The sequence below is a fragment of the Ixodes scapularis genome, unplaced genomic scaffold (genome assembly GCF_016920785.2).
Source record: "Ixodes scapularis isolate PalLabHiFi unplaced genomic scaffold, ASM1692078v2 PGA_scaffold2__306_contigs__length_199485367, whole genome shotgun sequence".
Classification (NCBI taxonomy): domain Eukaryota; kingdom Metazoa; phylum Arthropoda; class Arachnida; order Ixodida; family Ixodidae; genus Ixodes; species Ixodes scapularis.
In genome coordinates, this window is record NW_024609857.1 from 3,234,880 (window position 1) to 3,252,105 (window position 17,226).

At 47.8% G+C, this 17,226-nt stretch overlaps 1 protein-coding gene across 2 annotated transcripts; it reads right to left on the bottom strand.

Annotated features, from left to right (window-relative positions):
* Positions 1–526: 526 nt before the first annotated feature.
* Positions 527–10,076, bottom strand: LOC8033203 (B-cell receptor-associated protein 31). Of its 2 annotated transcripts, none has more exons than XM_029992136.4 (8): positions 9,850–10,076; positions 9,335–9,437; positions 8,444–8,544; positions 7,966–8,125; positions 7,603–7,717; positions 6,199–6,301; positions 4,349–4,449; positions 527–763 (listed from the first exon to the last, which is right to left on the bottom strand). In XM_029992136.4, exons 2-8 carry the CDS (start codon positions 9,424–9,426, stop codon positions 719–721), a joined length of 717 nt encoding a protein of 238 aa, XP_029847996.2. In that variant the 5' UTR covers positions 9,427–9,437; positions 9,850–10,076; the 3' UTR covers positions 527–718. The 2 variants fall into 2 exon arrangements, with proteins under 2 accessions (XP_029847996.2, XP_029847997.2); XM_029992137.4 differs by having other exon boundaries at positions 6,199–6,298; positions 9,850–10,073.
* Between the last annotated feature and the right edge of the window lie 7,150 nt (positions 10,077–17,226).

A 17,226-nucleotide genomic window follows, 5' to 3' on the forward strand; every position in this document is an offset into this window, starting at 1 on the left:
CACCATCGTGCTACTACTCGGGGCAGGTTGCATCAAAATTCTGTCTGGGTAGCCTGCAAGTGATAGTAGTGCTAGGAAATTCCTGCATTTACTGTCTAACCTCGTTATAACAGACCTTGATTTTGACCAAGATTTCGGTCTGTTGTAAAAGGACTATGTTGTATGCAGATATGAAGTTGAGTCAATGGTGCATAGCGGAAAACAAACCGAACTTCACAGATCGGTATGTTATATCCAAATGTCTTGTAAACGGGCCTCTTATAACGATCTTTGACTGTATTATAACTAAAAAAAATGCTAAACTTGGTGTGTCTTGTGCAAAGTGCTAAATGTGGAAAGTGCGGAGAACCAATTCCACTAGTTTTCCCTTAAATAAATAGCCATGACGGCAGAAGATGATTGCTTTTTAGAGAAGTGCTAGCGGAAGTTGCACCCTCTTATCCCGATAAGTGTAGACTTAAAGCGCCGGTTCGCCTGGCGACAGAGACCTTGTGCAGCAACTTTTGTAAGCAAACAAAGCTCGAAATTTGAAGGGTACACAAACACTAGGTTTATTTTCAGACACACACTCGAAACAGCAACCGCACTTGTGACGCAAGCACCACACAACCTCAATGAGGCTACAAAGTTGCACCAGCACTTTGTAGCCAGACCTGGACAGCCCTCGGGAAGTAAGTCGGACCTTTCCACCGCAGAAGTGGCGTTAGCAGAGAAGCAATTAGTTATCCTTCTTGGTTGACGGTTCACCGGCAGCCAAGGTTTTCTGTGGAGAAAACGGCAGACTGGTAAGCCCGGACAAAAACAGATAGCACGGAGTTTTTAATGAACGCCCACCCCATACAATTTATCCCATGTCTGGCGGGAGTTTCTCCCGCTGCCACGCCCTTACTTGGAGAAGAATGTGCTTGGCCAAGGTTTCCAAGGGGATAAATGCACTCTTAGCAATAAATGTCCAAAACGAAATGACAGAGTTCTTAAGAGAATTTACCATTTCACACGATCGCCCCAAACAAAAAAATTTTGAAGGTAAAAAAAGGAAACTGATGGCACCGGCATGAACGAGCACACATTTGAACCGGAATGCATGCAATTGGGAGCCGCCATTTTTTTTTTTTTTTTTTTGCCACCATCGTTTGCTTGGAAGCGACCACCCGATACAGAGATGGGTAGAATTCTATGCAGCACAACAAAACCATGTGGGTTGCCGACGCAAGTAGCCACAGCGACACATGCTGCCGCAAAGATATCACAATTGTTGCAGAGAAGAAATTACTTTCTGAATTGCCGAATAAGGTCAATTGCAATAAATGCCAAGAAAACGCTTCGTGGAACGCAAGTTTGCTTTTCCGTGGCGTCCGTTTCCGCATTGCGAGTGTTTGTAACGTGGGCCCGAGTGTTGATTGGTCACCACGTCTCAACAATGTTGGCCACCCCATATTTTTCGTCGTGTATCTCTTTGGGACCTTGCAACAGTCGGGTGGTCCAAACTCGACCTTACGACGGGAAAATGCATATGCGAGAGCGTGACTAGCATATCCAAGACACTACGATACGGGCGGAAACGGCTTCATTCCACCTTCTCTCCGACTAAAGTCTAGAGTCGCGGTCAGCTGAAAAAACGCGGGGCATCTATGTTCCTATTTCGTGCAGAGTAACATTAAGGGAGGACACTTTCTGGGAATATCCACTTTCGAACTGCTCACTCAATCAGCGAGAAATTTGCGCGTGGTGTTTGTAGCCATATAAAAGGAGGGCATGGAAAGTTTCAGCCCCGTGAACCAATTTTATGAGGTACTATACCCCACTACCCCAGAACTAAGTAAAGTGTAGCTTGGCATAGAATCTGCAATATGAATCGATCGTTGAGAAATTGTGTTAACCACATATTTTTCTGGAATACCCAATGCCGTTTTGCTATAAAAAAATTTCACAAAATATGCTTTTTTCAACTACCATAGAATACCGTGCATCCGCACATTCCACATTAAGCACCCATTACCAAATTTATGAGATCTGAGAAAATATGCGCAGTACATTTATATGTAAAATTGATGATCGGACAAGCGCCCATCCCCCATTTTTTTACGATTATCTCCAAAGTTTGAGTGGGCGCTTGCCCGGTATTTTACGGTACACAAAATTCATGAACACAAAAATCCACCCCACATTTACCAAGTTCTGCAAATTAGAATTTTCCATAATAAAGGAACATGAAAATGCAAAATCGAAGTTCATAGTAGTTGGCTCCGTAAAATTTTCATATATAAGCGGCAAAGATAGTTTGATAGTTTCACACTGAAACAATAATTTAATAAGCAAACTTTATGCCAAAGAGTGGAACGGAGAAGACACCGTTCAAAGTGCTCGAACCTCTACCTTTTCTTTAGCATCAGAGAACCGAAAAATTTATAAAAAAATAACTATGCAGTGTAAACAAATGAAACTTACTAGGAATACTCTGTAGGTTGTTGGCGGATGCAAGTGCGGCATCTTTCGAAATCAACATTTTTGGCAGAAAATTTTTTTTCTGGGTAGTGTCCTCCCTTATGTGGAAGGTTTTCTCCCTTTTCCGAATCCAGATGGCGCATCGAACAGGCCATCATTGGCAAAGCCCCTTGATGTGTTCGCATTTGTCTTGCAAGTAGCGTTAAATGCGCCAGTGCACGAGGCCAGAGTCTCGAGAGGCCCTTGGAAGCAAATGGTGGCGCAGCATCCTCTCGTGGCATGTGTCTTGCATGTTTCCACAATGGTTGGCGGTATACTTGTCAAAAAATGCCTTTATCGAGGGGCTTTAGTCATTGGCCGCTATCCGCGCCATCTGGATTCTAAAAAGTGAAACAAAATGGAGGTTGAATGTGCTACATGGCACAAGCATCGAGAGGAGTGACAAGGCTGGCGGTCTCCGCCACATTTTTCATGAAGCAAATAGACACCCCATACGATGTCGTCATTGGTCAAAGGAACTTTCTCCTTACTCTTGTGCGTTTGCTGCTGGCGCTGGCGCAGTGTTAGTCCGGTCCCCGCGCTATTTGATTGTGTAGCGGGTGGCACTCGTAGCTGCTCGGAGGTAGGATGCCTAGATCTCTGCCTGTGCTAAAGCAGAGCCATATTTTCTTTGTGTCTATTTCCCTCGCCTCCGGTGAAGAGATTCACCGGAGGCGAGGGAAGAGAGATTCAAAGAGTGAAGAGAGATTTCAAAAGCTGTCCGAATACCCTCTCCCCTGGCGAACGTGCCGCCTGGGGAAGGAGGGCCACCCTCCGGGAAAGCGAGAACACATCACAGATGTGTCCGGCGCGCAGACTGAAGCGGCACAAGCGCGGAGGAACAATCGGAACTAGGTCGAGCTGCCGAGCTACATTGCAACTTTTTCATCCTCTTCATGGACAGCGAGTGCCATCTCGGGGGAAACAAAAGAAATGAAAAATGAAGGAAGAAAACCCCTGATTTCTTGGTTTTTCAAATTTGATGAGCTACGGAACGGATAGACTTGTATAAATAATTTCGACATAATTCGGTTCCTTATCAAATTTAGAAGACACTGAGCGGGAGAATTTTTTTTACTTGTAATTAAGTGGACTTTGTAAATTGTCTCCGAACGCAAAGGTGCCGAAACTATCCAATTTTGACAAATTTTATCATTTTTTATAAATATAAAAAAAAAGTAGTTGAATATTTATGACATTAATTTTTCCAATAACGTGCCAATGCCTTAAAAGTAAAAGTTGCAAAAGGATGTGTGCAGCAGTAATCATGCAAGAATTTTTCTAAAACTCCATGTATTCTCTATGGGCTTCCAAGGTGCGCTCCTTTCTTGAAGATGCCAGGGACTCGGCACACCCTGCGCTTTTGTCCTTTGTCATTAACTCTCATTGCATCATGCATTCAAAACCACTTTGATGCAATCCATGCTCTTGAGATTCCAAGAGCAGGGAATCCATCCCAACCACAGCACCCTTGGATCAATCCTGTCTATACCCGTTTTCACCCCAAGAACCACAGTAAAACAAGTCCGGCTCCTCGCGGAGAATTACTAAGTTCCCCCTTTATGTGGACAATTAAGATATATACAAGTGATAAGATAACATAAGAATGTTATCTTATCAAGACACAAACATTCCAAACGCCAAAAGCAACGCTTTTTCCTTCAAAACATCGCGTTTTCCTTCAAAACATCGTAAGAACTACTTCGCGGCGTGTATGAACAATGCGCGAAAATTGCTTTTTCTTGAGGTGAAAATGGGTATAGCAGACTACGGCGATGGCTGGCACGACACTGCAACGCGTCGATCTCCGCAAGTAAGGGGCTCGTTCCGAGCGACAAGGCGTTCCTGCGGAAGAAATGCCCACCTCTGCCTTGGCGTGCTCCTCGCAAAGCCTGTCGTATTCCTTGCTCAGGTTTTCCGCCTGCACCTTGAGTGCGTCGCGATCGGTCGTGAGGTGCTCCACATCTGCGAGGGAAGCCTCCCCATTAATCACGGGCACAAGCTCGGAGCCCCCAAATATTGGGCAAACGTGCCGAGCAACACAAAAATTCATTTCCTGGCGCGTAGGACACTGGCCAGTGGCATCCAATGCGTCGCAATCCATCCAACTGTTGGCCAACGCGAAGTGCGTGCAACATTCTGGCACCGAGTAGTTTTTCTGCCCTGTGGGGGTCTGCTGCTAAATTCAGTCGCATACCTAGGGCTTGAACCTATGATGAGCACGGTTTCCCAATACTCCTGTTGATTATGCCTGCATACCGAAGATTTGGAGTCATAATTTATGGACAACTTGTTGTAAAAAAAAAAACGACTCATTTTTGTTTCCCTAGGATCCTCGAGCAACGTTTGCAATATTATTCTGTTTGCACTTCCAGAAGTCACAAAAAAAAAAATCTTTTGCCACTTTATTAAAAAACACCCTTGCTACAGTAAGCGGGCATGTCTAACCTCTCTTTCATTTAGGGCTCTCCTCCCAGGCAGGTTCATTTGCCAGACATTCAGGGACCTTTCTTCGGCCTCTTTTCTTTTAAAGATTACACATATTCTCTTGTTGTAAGCGATAACGACAGGGATTCGAGATTCATTCAGGCTCTGTATTTCTGCACATCAGCAGGAGGCAGAACTTACACCAAGGAATATCCATATTTTACTCATTTATTTATTCTCTTATTTAAAATACTGCAGACCTTTTGGTCAATGCAGAAGAGAAAAAAATGTTTGTACGAGAAACAGACAAAAATCATTCAAGCACTCGTACAGGTCATCAGACTTGCATAGTCAAGAATGGTCACTCCTGCACAATATGTGACACATTCTAAAGCATGCATGTAGCAACTAAGCAAACATTTGTGTAATCTTAACTCGAATGATTTGATATCAGTGCGGTCAAAGGCTTTATTAGGTAGGATCTTACATTGTAGTTCTGTTCTACAAAAACAAAAAAAAGACTTGTCCAGTCTTCTCCTGTGTCGTCTCAAGTGCTACCATGTTTTTGAGTACCCAGTATCAACTCGCCCAACAATCTGCACTGATGAGTATTTCAAGGCATTGTTTTTGTAACAAAAGGGGCAATTCCCCTAATATAACTTGCAGCGACAACTTCATTGTCTTCAGGCACAAAGGGTAGCAAACCTTTGCAAAGCTTTAACATTTTTAAAAGATCCAATTCTAGAAAGAAAGAAAGAAAGAAAAAAAAAAGAAAAGCATAAAAAACTGAATTTTGAGTAGCATAAACAAAAAGCTCCAAACTCTAAATTGAGAATAACAAATGAATTCCCAAAAACGCCCTCAGATTTTGCTTAAAAATGAACTCGAAAAATGCAAGCCCAGCCAAAGGCTCTCATAAAAAATCCAATGTGAATTCCCCCTAAAAAAGAAAACAGGATTTTTTGAAATAAGCTCACACAAGTCGGAAACAAGAGAGGTACACAGATGGAAACTAAATTTTTTAAACCTTCCTTTTTACACGCGTCCACACTTTTTGGCTATGTGCTCGTGCACAAGACCAATGACTGGAACAGAGATAGACGAGCAATAGCACCTTCCTAGACCAGATAAGGGGGGGAAGGTAGCACCTTTGTCAGCCATAAGGAAAGCAACCTCTCCAACTAAATCTGAAGTTCAAATGGTCCCCCTTCCGCAGGCATTGTTGCCCTGAGCACAATGGACAATGAAACACTTGCCCCACCAGCGTTCCCAGGAGGAAAGACCCACCTTTCTTGGCAGCCTCGAGCTCCTTCTTCAGCTCCCTGACATCTCTCTCCAGGGACTCTGTCTTGCTGTTGCCCTCGTTCTGCTTGGCACCGTCACTCTTCTGCTGGTAAGGGGGACAACACACTTCACTGCCTACACCAGTGCATTTCTTTTCTATGCCTCTCAACTACAGTACAGAGTTGCCACAAAACAAATGTCTGAACCAACCAGTTATTTTGGAATCGACCCAGCATCTAATCAACACTCACTGAGCAGACTCGGCCTGCCTCTCTGGCCAAAGCTGCCACGGCACTGTTTTTTATTTGTCTCCTTCGCAGAACTTCTTTAAGCTTTCTGTTCCGTTCCCCCCTCCCGAGCACAGCGACTATATTTTGTTTCACCACACGTCCGGCTGCAGCAGACGCCACCAGCCATCCCAGCTCTGCAACTGTGGCACGCGACTACACTTTCTGCGCGTCACGGAGCTTACACTCGAAAGTTACGGGAAACGGCCTCAAATCGGCTCCGATGGCTCGTAGCATCCATTGCGGCCAGACGTAAGGTGAAACGGAGTATGGGAAAGACGCCACTAAAGAACCTGCAATGCACCCCGAGTGATTGAGGTTTCTCGACGTCTGTTACAGTTGCCCTAAATTCACGGCATAAAAAACTTGAAGCGAGGATACACCACAGACATTTTATCCCTGGAGCCCACACCCAAACCCTGGAGCCCGGATATGACACAGAAATTCTGACCCTGGAGTGTGGGCAAGGACGGGAGTTCCATGTCCCTGTCGCCCTTCTCCCAAATTCCCGCACCAGAACCCCCTTGTCGAGTCCCCCACCTCCTCATTTATCCATCCACCCTATTTTTCCAATACAGTGGCCACGTCGGCAACGAGGCTAACGGGCAGGCCTTTGTTTGCCCTCTATGTTTGGCCATCTCTTCCGCAATCTCGGCTGCATCTCTACACTCGGCGTGGGAGGTTCACCCTAGTGTTCTGGCAACATTTGGTGGCTGGAGCACCGCCAGCGTCTTTTGAAGCAAAAAGAACGGTTGCACTTTTTTTCTTTATTCATTTCTGGGTTAAAGTACCGCTGAGGGGGCCAAAGGCAAAAAGCCTGATAAGGCCTTAGCCCCCTCTCTGTTCACAGCAGGCAACGAGCAACCATATTTAAAATAATAAAAATGTAACCATTATACATAAAGTTATACAAGCATTATAAAGCGAATTCAAAGTCACAACATAATCTAGTATCAAAAGTTATTAAAAAAAAACTGTAGCAAAATATAAGCATTTTAAACACAATCAAAGCCATAGTGTAGTTGAATATCAAATACTATGCATTAGAAACAAGAAACAAACATACACAATCAAAGTTATAGTGTGGTTCACTATCAAATCCTACATTACATAAACAAACCTTGAGCAGGCTTTGTGCGGCGTCAGTGGCAGACTGCGCTTGACGCATGGAGGCCTCATTCACTGCCAGCAGCACGGCCTGGGCACTGATCAGAGTCACCAGGCGACGGATCACCCTGCACAGGTGCAAGAGGCTCGAGTGTTGAAATTCGAAATCGCCCATTACCTCGAGACTCCTATAACGTCGAAGCATGCTGCTACTACCAGCCAACGGTTCAGCATCCAACACGCAAAAGATTTCAGTGCAATTCTTTCTCTATTAATTATGGTATTAGTTACATTTAAGCCTGGCAGAAAGGCCGATTGCACGCTTAGAAATGTTCTGAGGGTGGCTGCTGTGCCGAAGGTGCGAGAGTGCACTCACAGCCAGAGGAAGAGGGAGAACCCAGCGATGTAGAAGTTGCGCTGTGCCCTGAACATCTTCATGCTCTGCTGCATCTCCACGTCCAGATTCCCGTGGTGGTGGTGCTCGGACTGGGCCACCTCCCGCTGGGTGCCATACTTGCGCATCTCGCGGATGGAGTCTGCAACAGACGCTTGCTCTTGCATCCTTCCGCCTCTTTCGGCGCATTCCATCCGCAAACACCGCCAGCACGCTGACAAATTTTACTTTTTAATTATTATTTTATTTAGATTGTTATAATTTGTAGACTAGGTGGCGCAAGCCACCGCCCGTTGTAAAGGGTACAGTCGCTAACATCTATTCATCTATCCATCCAGGAGCTTCCTAGAAGCCTCGCAGTGGCAGTCAACGTTCTGCTAAAAGACTGGCTTTCTTCACAAAAGAAGCAGTGCCTCTTAGCGAAATGTCTACTCTGCACGTTTGATAGAAAAAGCTTTACCAAAAAAGAAGAGGAACAGGACAACGATCATGACTGTGAAGTAAATGTCCGCCTGTGCCCCCAAGCTCTTGAAGAACCTAGACTTGAATATTCTGTTCCACCTGAAAAAAAAAAAAAAAAACCAAGAAAAACGATAAAGGAGCGCCGTTTAAGAGAAGCCCTTCTCACCAGCTCCGACACAGACATGTCCCACCGAACGCGTTTCGAGTCTTATCTAGGCCTCTGCGGCTCACGAGAGGTATACCCTGTTGTCCAACTCTTTATTCGACTTCTGAAAAATTTTCCACAATGTGTGCAAAAAGGAGGAATGAAAAGGACCATGAAACAGAGGCCAATGGTCGGGAACTGGGTGACCCTTCTATCCCACGTGCAACTGACTTGCCAGGACAACACCGGGGGTCCCCCTCTCCGTGCAGTGTTTCGAGGCCTGAAGCGGCGGCTGCACGAGGCTAGTTTCTTTTTCCAACTAGGCAACTGCCAAGGAGGCATACACCCTTTTGCGCTCGACTTGGGGTTATTTTATTTCTCCGTGTCTCAGGGTTTAATTATTATGGTAGAACTCGGGAAGTTACTAATTTCTACAAGGGGTACTGGAGGAGGAGTGCATACCATTAATTTAAATACTTTATGCACTTTTTTTCTTTTTTTTCTTTTTTTTTTGGGGGGGGGGGGGGGGGGGGGTGCGGAGTCAATAATGATGGGGAGTAGCGTTCATTATAACAACTATGTGAAGACTTTATGGTCCCCCGAAAGAAATTAACCGAAATAATACGGCGAAGACAACACGACGCGCTTCAGCGCTCTTGCCCCGTCTGCTGACCGCCCCCCTCAGCCTACTCTAGGTGCATGACGCCATTGCTTGCCAACAGTGGAAAAGAAGGGAACACTTACGCCCTGGGTGAAATGAACGGGATCATCAACAGCAACACCACTGCAATTTCTGCGTACAGAAATGCCGCCACTATTGTCCACTGGATGCTCATCGTGGACAACGCTGCAAAGGAAATTCCAGCCACATTACGAGCGCCCGTCCCTTTATCGCGTCGACTTCAGTCGTCTCCTTAGAATATCTCCCGGATAATCCGGCGCTACCATGCATCGCACTATTGTCAAGTTCAGTCGATACGATATCGGCGTCCTCAAAGTGCACGGGTGGCAGGCGGCTTGGAAGCGTGACGAACCAGGAAAAAGGGTGACACGGATGAAGTGTCTCAAAATTGGGGTTATTCCTTAAATCCGATAGCGGTAAACTTTCCTTTCCTCGTAGAGTTGTCGTTGAATGAGTCACAGAAACCAAATTTGTGTCGTAAGAGCTACGTCGGTTACGTCATTCTATTCGTGTGTGACTACTCTTTGATACACGTAGTACATGGACGCACCGGACGACTACCACCGCTATCGCTCACCTGTGCTTCCCGAGGATGCTCTCTTGCTAAGAATGAAACTCTTCTGAGATCAAAACAGGGCCAGGGTCAAGGGAGAATGTCAGCCAAGGTTTTTCGACTGGCTCTTCGACAGTCTCGGTGCCTCGGTTCACTGCTCGAAGTTACTGTGATCTCGCTTGCAACGCTTCTAATCGCATTCCTTCTCCGTCTCCTCCTTGGTCTCCTCCCATAGCCTAAAGGAGGCTATTCTCCTCCCCGTCACATATACGCTTTTCCATTGGAGAACAGTAGTCACGTGACCTGCCTTATTTACTTTTATTACGGTGTCTGGAACGCGTCTCCGACTGGTGTTTGCCCCGTCCAAAAAAAGTGGTCCCCCGATATCCGCCTGGTGATGTCATAGAAGTGCTATGTTGTCGCCGATTGTAATCCTGGTGGTGTCCTAGCACCGGTAGTGTAGGCGGTGTAGGCGTCAGACGCCTGTTCCGCTGCTGGTCGCTCTTTAATGAGATAGTCTACGGAATATATAGAAGTTGGAATGTTGAAACGTAGGTTGAAACCAACGAGGTATAGGGCATTAGAGTGATAAACTGGCAGCTGAAAGTGACCCCCAATTGACCGCCGCCATGTTGTACAATTTTGACCACTAGACACGTGACCAGGCCAAATCTATGACGTAACCGACGTAACCAGACCAAATCTCTGGCGTCAACGATAAGATGGCAGCGCCCAGTGCGTGTCGGAAGCGTTGTGGGCGTTGATCGGAGTGTGTGGATTTCGTGTGCGGAATTCGGTTTTTCAGGGTTTTGTATGCTCCCCGCGTAGGAATAACGTGAAGTAGGAGGGAATGAGGCTCTTCTTTTTTATTTAATTCAGAGTAAGCCAGATTCGGTCCCGTGCTTCTCGTACGGGCTCGGATCACTACCTCGGACATCGCTCGGTCGTTCGAGTTTAATTAAAATATCCGCAATCGTTAACCACGGGAGCTCCTCCATAATCGCTGAGTCGAAGGATACGTCGAACCCATCCGGAACGCGGAGTCTAAAGGTATGTAGGACGTAACCAGAACGCGGAGTTCTAACGGTACGGCGGACGTGCCCGGGCAATTTTCTTAGCTCGACCGTCAAGATTCGCATTTGAAGCAGCGAGTGAAGTGTTGAAATCTCCGAACTGCTCGGTGCTGAGCTAACTACGGACCACTTCATTATGTCATCCGTAGTGACGTGAAAAATACCGACGGCGGTCACTCCGGGGGACAGCGGCTCCCGGCCGCCTGCCGGGTGCCTTCTGTGAAGGGGCGACAGTCGTGTAAGCAGTACTGTACCAGCTTCTCTTATAGTTATGTTGTTCTCAAGCAGCTTCCCGATCACTAAACCCCGCAAACGCGTGCCGAAATTTCAAAAGGTGTCTGCCAACCTGGAAAGCCTTGAACTCCCAGGGAATTTCGGATCATCTGGGAAAGTCGGGGAATCATTCAAAAAGTGGGCTAAATAAGGGAAGACCACTAGTGAAAGCGGCATGGCGGTTGCTCGTCGGCACGGCCATGCTGAATGACATTGCCGAAATGTCATCCTTCGACTCAAAAACTCAAGGAATTTCATCAAAATAGTCAGAGAATAACTTGAAAAAGTCGGGGAATTTGAAATCAGTAGTTTGTTAGACACAATATTTGATTTTCTTGGCACTCCACGCGTTTTTACACACGACAGGCACACGCCCGTGTATCACACGGCACCCAGGCCAAGCGGCTGCCAGCCCCTTGTGCAAGGTCGATAAGACGCAAGCGTGGAACGCTTTCGGACTGCTGTAAATACACCAGCGGGAGCGTCCGGCCGCAGTCCGACTGCCCACGCTAGGACACCCGACACAGACTCCGCGTCCTGGGTACGTCTGACGTATCTTTAGATTTTGCATCCTAGGTACGTCAGACCTATCTTTAGACACAGCGCCTGATAATAGTAGTGAATTGGGTCACGTTCAGTGCGCAAATCACTTTATTACACTCGGAGAGCGGAATTCCATTCCCGTTGCGCAGGTAGTTCCCGAGCTAGGCATGCACTTGAAGACTATGTTTCACTCTTTCATAAAGCAAGCTTTGCGGGACCCCTTCGCCCTTGTGCACCCATTCGCAGGCCGTGTCGCCTTTCCTCACGTAACTCCCGCAGGTTCAGTGAGTTGCCGAGCCACTGCAGCCCTGGCGTCGCTCGGTACATACAAGAGGCGGCTCACGTCGGTCGTCCAGCAGCGTACTGGAGGGACGCAAAGCTAGCAGCCTCCTTGGTGCATGCAAGACGAGGCTGAGCAGAGCTCCAAGCTCTTCTGACGTACATGTGCACTCCAATGAGACCGGTGTCGCACCCCGATTCCTAGAGATGTGGTCGCACTGGCAGTCTTGTCGGTCCCTGGGGGCCGTCGAGGAGTGCCAGAAAGCAAAATTCCATCCTTCTTGCGCAGGTAGTTCCCCAGCTAGTCACTTCCTTGACGACGTCGCACCCTCTCTGGAAGAAAGCTTCGGGATGCTCTTGTGCACCCATTTGCAGGTCGTGTCGCCTTTGCTCACGTAACTCCCGCAGGTCCAGCGAGTTGCCGAGCCGCTGTAGCCCCGGCGTCGCTGGTCGTGCCTCCTGGTCCTGGTCGTGCATCAACCACCGCTGCCCATTTCCGCTGAGTGCTTGGGTGTGGTAGCTTGACGTGCTTTCCCAGAAAGCTGTATGCCTTTGCCGAGTAAAAATGGAGCGTGAGGGCAAACTTGCGCACATCCTCTGTACATGCGTTTTTGTTGCGCCTGACTCTTTTTAAGACGAGGTTGCGCATTGTGTTGGTGAATGCATTGTCAAGTATGTCAACTGCTGGCTTAGGAAGTCGTTTCCTCAGTTCACGGAGCAGCGTGTTCAGCTTCCTAATCCTGGCCGTCTTCCGATTGATCTTCTTCTTTGCCTGTTTCAACAGTTTCTTTGCCTTCTGCAGCTTTTGCCTAATCGTGGGCAGGACCCTGTGCAGTCGTGGTGACACAGCTGCGTACGAGTGGTCACCGAAGGAAGTGTTGCGTCGCTTGAACACAGCTTCAGGGGGAGTCTCTGACGTCGTAGCCTGAGAGGGGGAAGTAACCAGCTTTACATTGCTTCCAGAACCAGCAGCAGCTTGGGCCTCTCCTGGGGTTGGCTGATCAGTCGTCGATCCAGGCTGCCTCTCTGGAGGGTGAGACCTGTCAGCAGAACAACGAGCGGTGACATTCAAGACTGCCTGTATTCCACAAGACTGTGTGCCAGGGCATGCATTCTTGGCAGGTTATACCGTGCAGTGTGATATGTGACCACACCTTTTATGCGTTGGCCAGGACTGGCACTGACCCACAAAAAGGGGGTGCTGGGAGTTCTGGCTTATGAATAGGGTTCCATGTTTTGGGTGTTTTTTAATTTGTGAGTATTACCTGGCTCAGTGAGCAAAAGAAGAGCCGTGATCAAAGGGTGCAGCCAAAAGCTGTAACCAAAAGTTGTGTCCAAATGCCGTGACTAATACGACGCAATCTAAGGAAAAAGAAAATAAGAGAAAAACAAACAGCTGTGCTCACGTTATCATTTTCGTCATGTGACTTAATTATTAATCGTGTGGTCAAACAAAAAATAAACCTAGAAATAAATTATCCCCTGCCCGGTTTCGAACCTAGGCTCTCATGATCGCAAAACTAGTGTGCTATTCATTGGGTCAACCTTGCTCATTGACGTCAATATAACTCGGCCAATGGTAATGCTCACGCATTCTCACATCATGAAAGAAAGCTGAGGTGCTCTCGTAGTTTTATTTTTTTTAAAATGGGGGTGATTTTTTGGTGCTTATTTGTTCTCTCGAATTTTGAGCTTATCAGTGTCTTTTTTTGATATAGACTAAAACTCTGAGTGTCTCGGTACTTATGTGGTAAAAGCAAATGCATATCTGTGGCGTTTCTAGGAGACACAACATGATATGCACTACTCATTGCTAAATGGAGCACATAAAAACAATTTCCAAAGAAAAAGAGCAGCCTCGCAGACAGTTCAGTGCGGTCGGTGTTGTGGTTCAACAAAAGTACAGACGTTTATCAAGGTTCCCTGCCGTGGAAAGTGCAATTTCTCTTCAAAGCAAGCTCAATTCGGGTTCTTTCGGTTTTTGCAGATTTCAAGAAAAATCATTTGGAGGTCATATTTTTATGTATATCAGTATATACTGAAAACACGTAACCCACTTATAATTGAATGATTGTAAAAAGCATACAGCATGTCATGGAATTATTATAATGGTGGTGGTTGAAAGTGTTGCAAAGAACCTGAATGTTTTACTCGAACCTATCAACTTGATCCCAAAGATGCCACTTTTCTAGTGATTCGTTGACCACCACTTTCAGATACAAGAGACACACCTTTGCAAGTTGTGCAACTAGTCGCCCGAAGTACCTGAAAACTGGAGCTTGTTACTTCCCCCCTCTCAGGCTACGACGTCAGAGACTCCCCCTGAAGCTGTGTTCAAGCGACGCAACACTTCCTTCGGTGACCACTCGTACGCAGCTGTGTCACCACGACTGCACAGGGTCCTGGCCACGAGTAGGCAAAAGCTGCAGAAGGCGAGGAAACTGTTGAAACAGGTAAAGAAGAAGATCAATCGGAAGACGGCCAGGATTAGGAAGCTGAACACGCTGCTCCGTGAACTGAGGAAACGACTTCCTAAGCCAGCAGTTGACATACTTGACAATGCATTCACCAACACAATGCGCAACCTCGTCTTAAAAAGAGTCAGGCGCAACAAAAACGCATGTACAGAGGATGTGCGCAAGTTTGCCCTCACGCTCCATTTTTACTCGGCAAAGGCATACAGCTTTCTGCGAAAGCACGTCAAGCTACCACACCCAAGCACTCAGCGGAAATGGGCAGCGGTGGTTGATGCACGACCAGGACCAGGACGCACGACCAGCGACGCCGGGGCTACAGCGGCTCGGCAACTCGCTGGACCTGCGGGAGTTACGTGAGCAAAGGCGACACGACCTGCAAATGGGTGCACAAGAGCATCCCGAAGCTTGCTTCCAGAGAGGGTGCGACGTCGTCAAGGAAGTGACTAGCTGGGGAACTACCTGCGCAAGAAGGATGGAATTTTGCTTTCTGGCACTCCTCGACGGCCCCCAGGGACCAACAAGACTGCCAGTGCGACCACATCTCTAGGAATCGGGGTGCGACACCGGTCTCATTGGAGTGTACGTGCGTCAGAAGAGCTTGGAGCTCTGCTCAGCCTCGTCTTGCGTGCACCAAGGAGGCTGCTAGCTTTGCGTCCCTCCAGTACGCTGCTGGACGACCGACGTGAGCCGCCTCTTGTATGTACCGAGCGACGCCAGGGCTGCAGTGGCTCGGCAACTCACTGAACCTGCGGGAGTTGCGTGAGGAAAGGCGACACGACCTGCGAATGGGTGCACAAGGGCGGAGGGGTCCCGCAAAGCTTGCTTTATGAAAGAGTGAAACATAGTCTTCAAGTGCATGCCTAGCTCGGGAACTACCTGCGCAACGGGAATGGAATTCCGCTCTCCGAGTGTAATAAAGTGACTTGCGCACTGAACGTGACCCTATTCACTACTATTATCAGGCGCTGTGTCTAAAGATAGGTCTGACGTACCTAGGATGCAAAATCTAAAGATACGTCAGACGTACCCAGGACGCGGAGTCTGTGTCGGGTGTCCTAGCGTGGGCAGTCGGACTGCGGCAAAACGCTCCCGCTGGTGTATTTACAGCAGTCCGAAAGCGTTCCACGCTTGCGTCTTATCGACCTTGCACAAGGGGCTGGCAGCCGCTTGGCCTGGCTGCCGTGTGATACACGGGCGTGTGCCTGTCGTGTGTAAAAACGCGTGGAGTGCCAAGAAAATCAAACATTGTGTCTAACAAACTACTGATTTCAAATTCCCCGACTTTTTCAAGTTTTTCCCTGACTATTTTGATCAAATTCCTTGAGTTTTTGAGTCGAAGGATGACATTTCGGCAATGTCATTCAGCATGGCCGTGCCGACGAGCAACCGCCATGCCGCTTTCACTAGTCGTCTTCCCTTATTTAGCACACTTTTTGAATGATTCCCCGACTTTTCCAGATGATCCGAAATTCCCTGAAAGTTCAAGGCTTTCCAGGTTGGCAGACACCTTTTGAAATTTCGGCACGCGTTTGCGGGGTTTAGTGATCGGGAAGCTGCTTGAGAACAACATAACTATAAGAGAAGCTGGTACAGTACTGCTTACACGACTGTCGCCCCTTCACAGAAGGCACCCGGCAGGCGGCCGGGAGCCGCCGTCCCCCGGAGTGACCGCCGTCGGTCTTTTTCACGTCACTACGGATCACATAATGAAGTGGTCCGTAGTTAGCTCAGCACCGAGCAGTTCGGAGATTTCAACACTTCACTCGCTGCTTCAAATGCGAATCTTGACGGTCGAGCTAAGAAAATTGCCCGGGCACGTCCGCCGTACCGTTAGAACTCCGCGTTCTGGTTACGTCCTACATACCTTTAGACTCCGCGTTCCGGATGGGTTCGACGTATCCTTCGACTCAGCGATTATGGAGGAGCTCCCGTGGTTAACGATTGCGGATATTTTAATTTAACTCGAACGACCGAGCGATGTCCGAGGTAGTGATCCGAGCCCGTACGAGAAGCACGGGACCGAATCTGGCTTACTCTGAATTAAATAAAAAAGAAAAGCCTCATTCCCTCGTACTTCACGTTATTCCTACGCGTGAGAGCACACAAAACCCTCAAAAACCGAATTCCGCTCACGAAATCCACACACTCCGATCAACGCCCACGACGCCCACAACGCTTCCGACACGCACTGGGCGCTGCCATCTTTTCGTTGACGCCAGAGATTTGGTCTGGGTACGTCATAGATTTGGCCTGGTCACGTGTCTAGTGGTCAAAATTGTACAACATGGCGGCGGCCAATCGGGGGTCACTTTTGCCTGATGAACGGTATACTAGTTTATCACTCTAAGGCCCTCTACCTCGTTGGTTGAAACGTTGTGACGACAGCGACATTTGTGTTCGTTCGTGCCAACATTTCTACAACCAACCGCCAGGATCGCGACATCCGACATCATGACACTCTGGTTCTTGTGACGTCATTTCTTGCCACTTTGGGACCACTTCGCTCCCAAGTGTCATATTCCGAGCACAGCAACTAAACGACTAAACCAACTAAACGGCGCTTGGCCAGGTTGGCCAGTCCACCCCGCCCATTTCGAGCTGAATGAGCATCGTACCGGCGTGCGGTCGTGTATCACTACTGCGTGATGCATGTTAAAGACCCCAGGCACAGTGACCCCAGGCTAGCGGTTGTACTGCACTGGCTAAATTGCTTCCCCACAGCTGGAAGACTCGTCGCCCGTTCAAACAAATTAAGT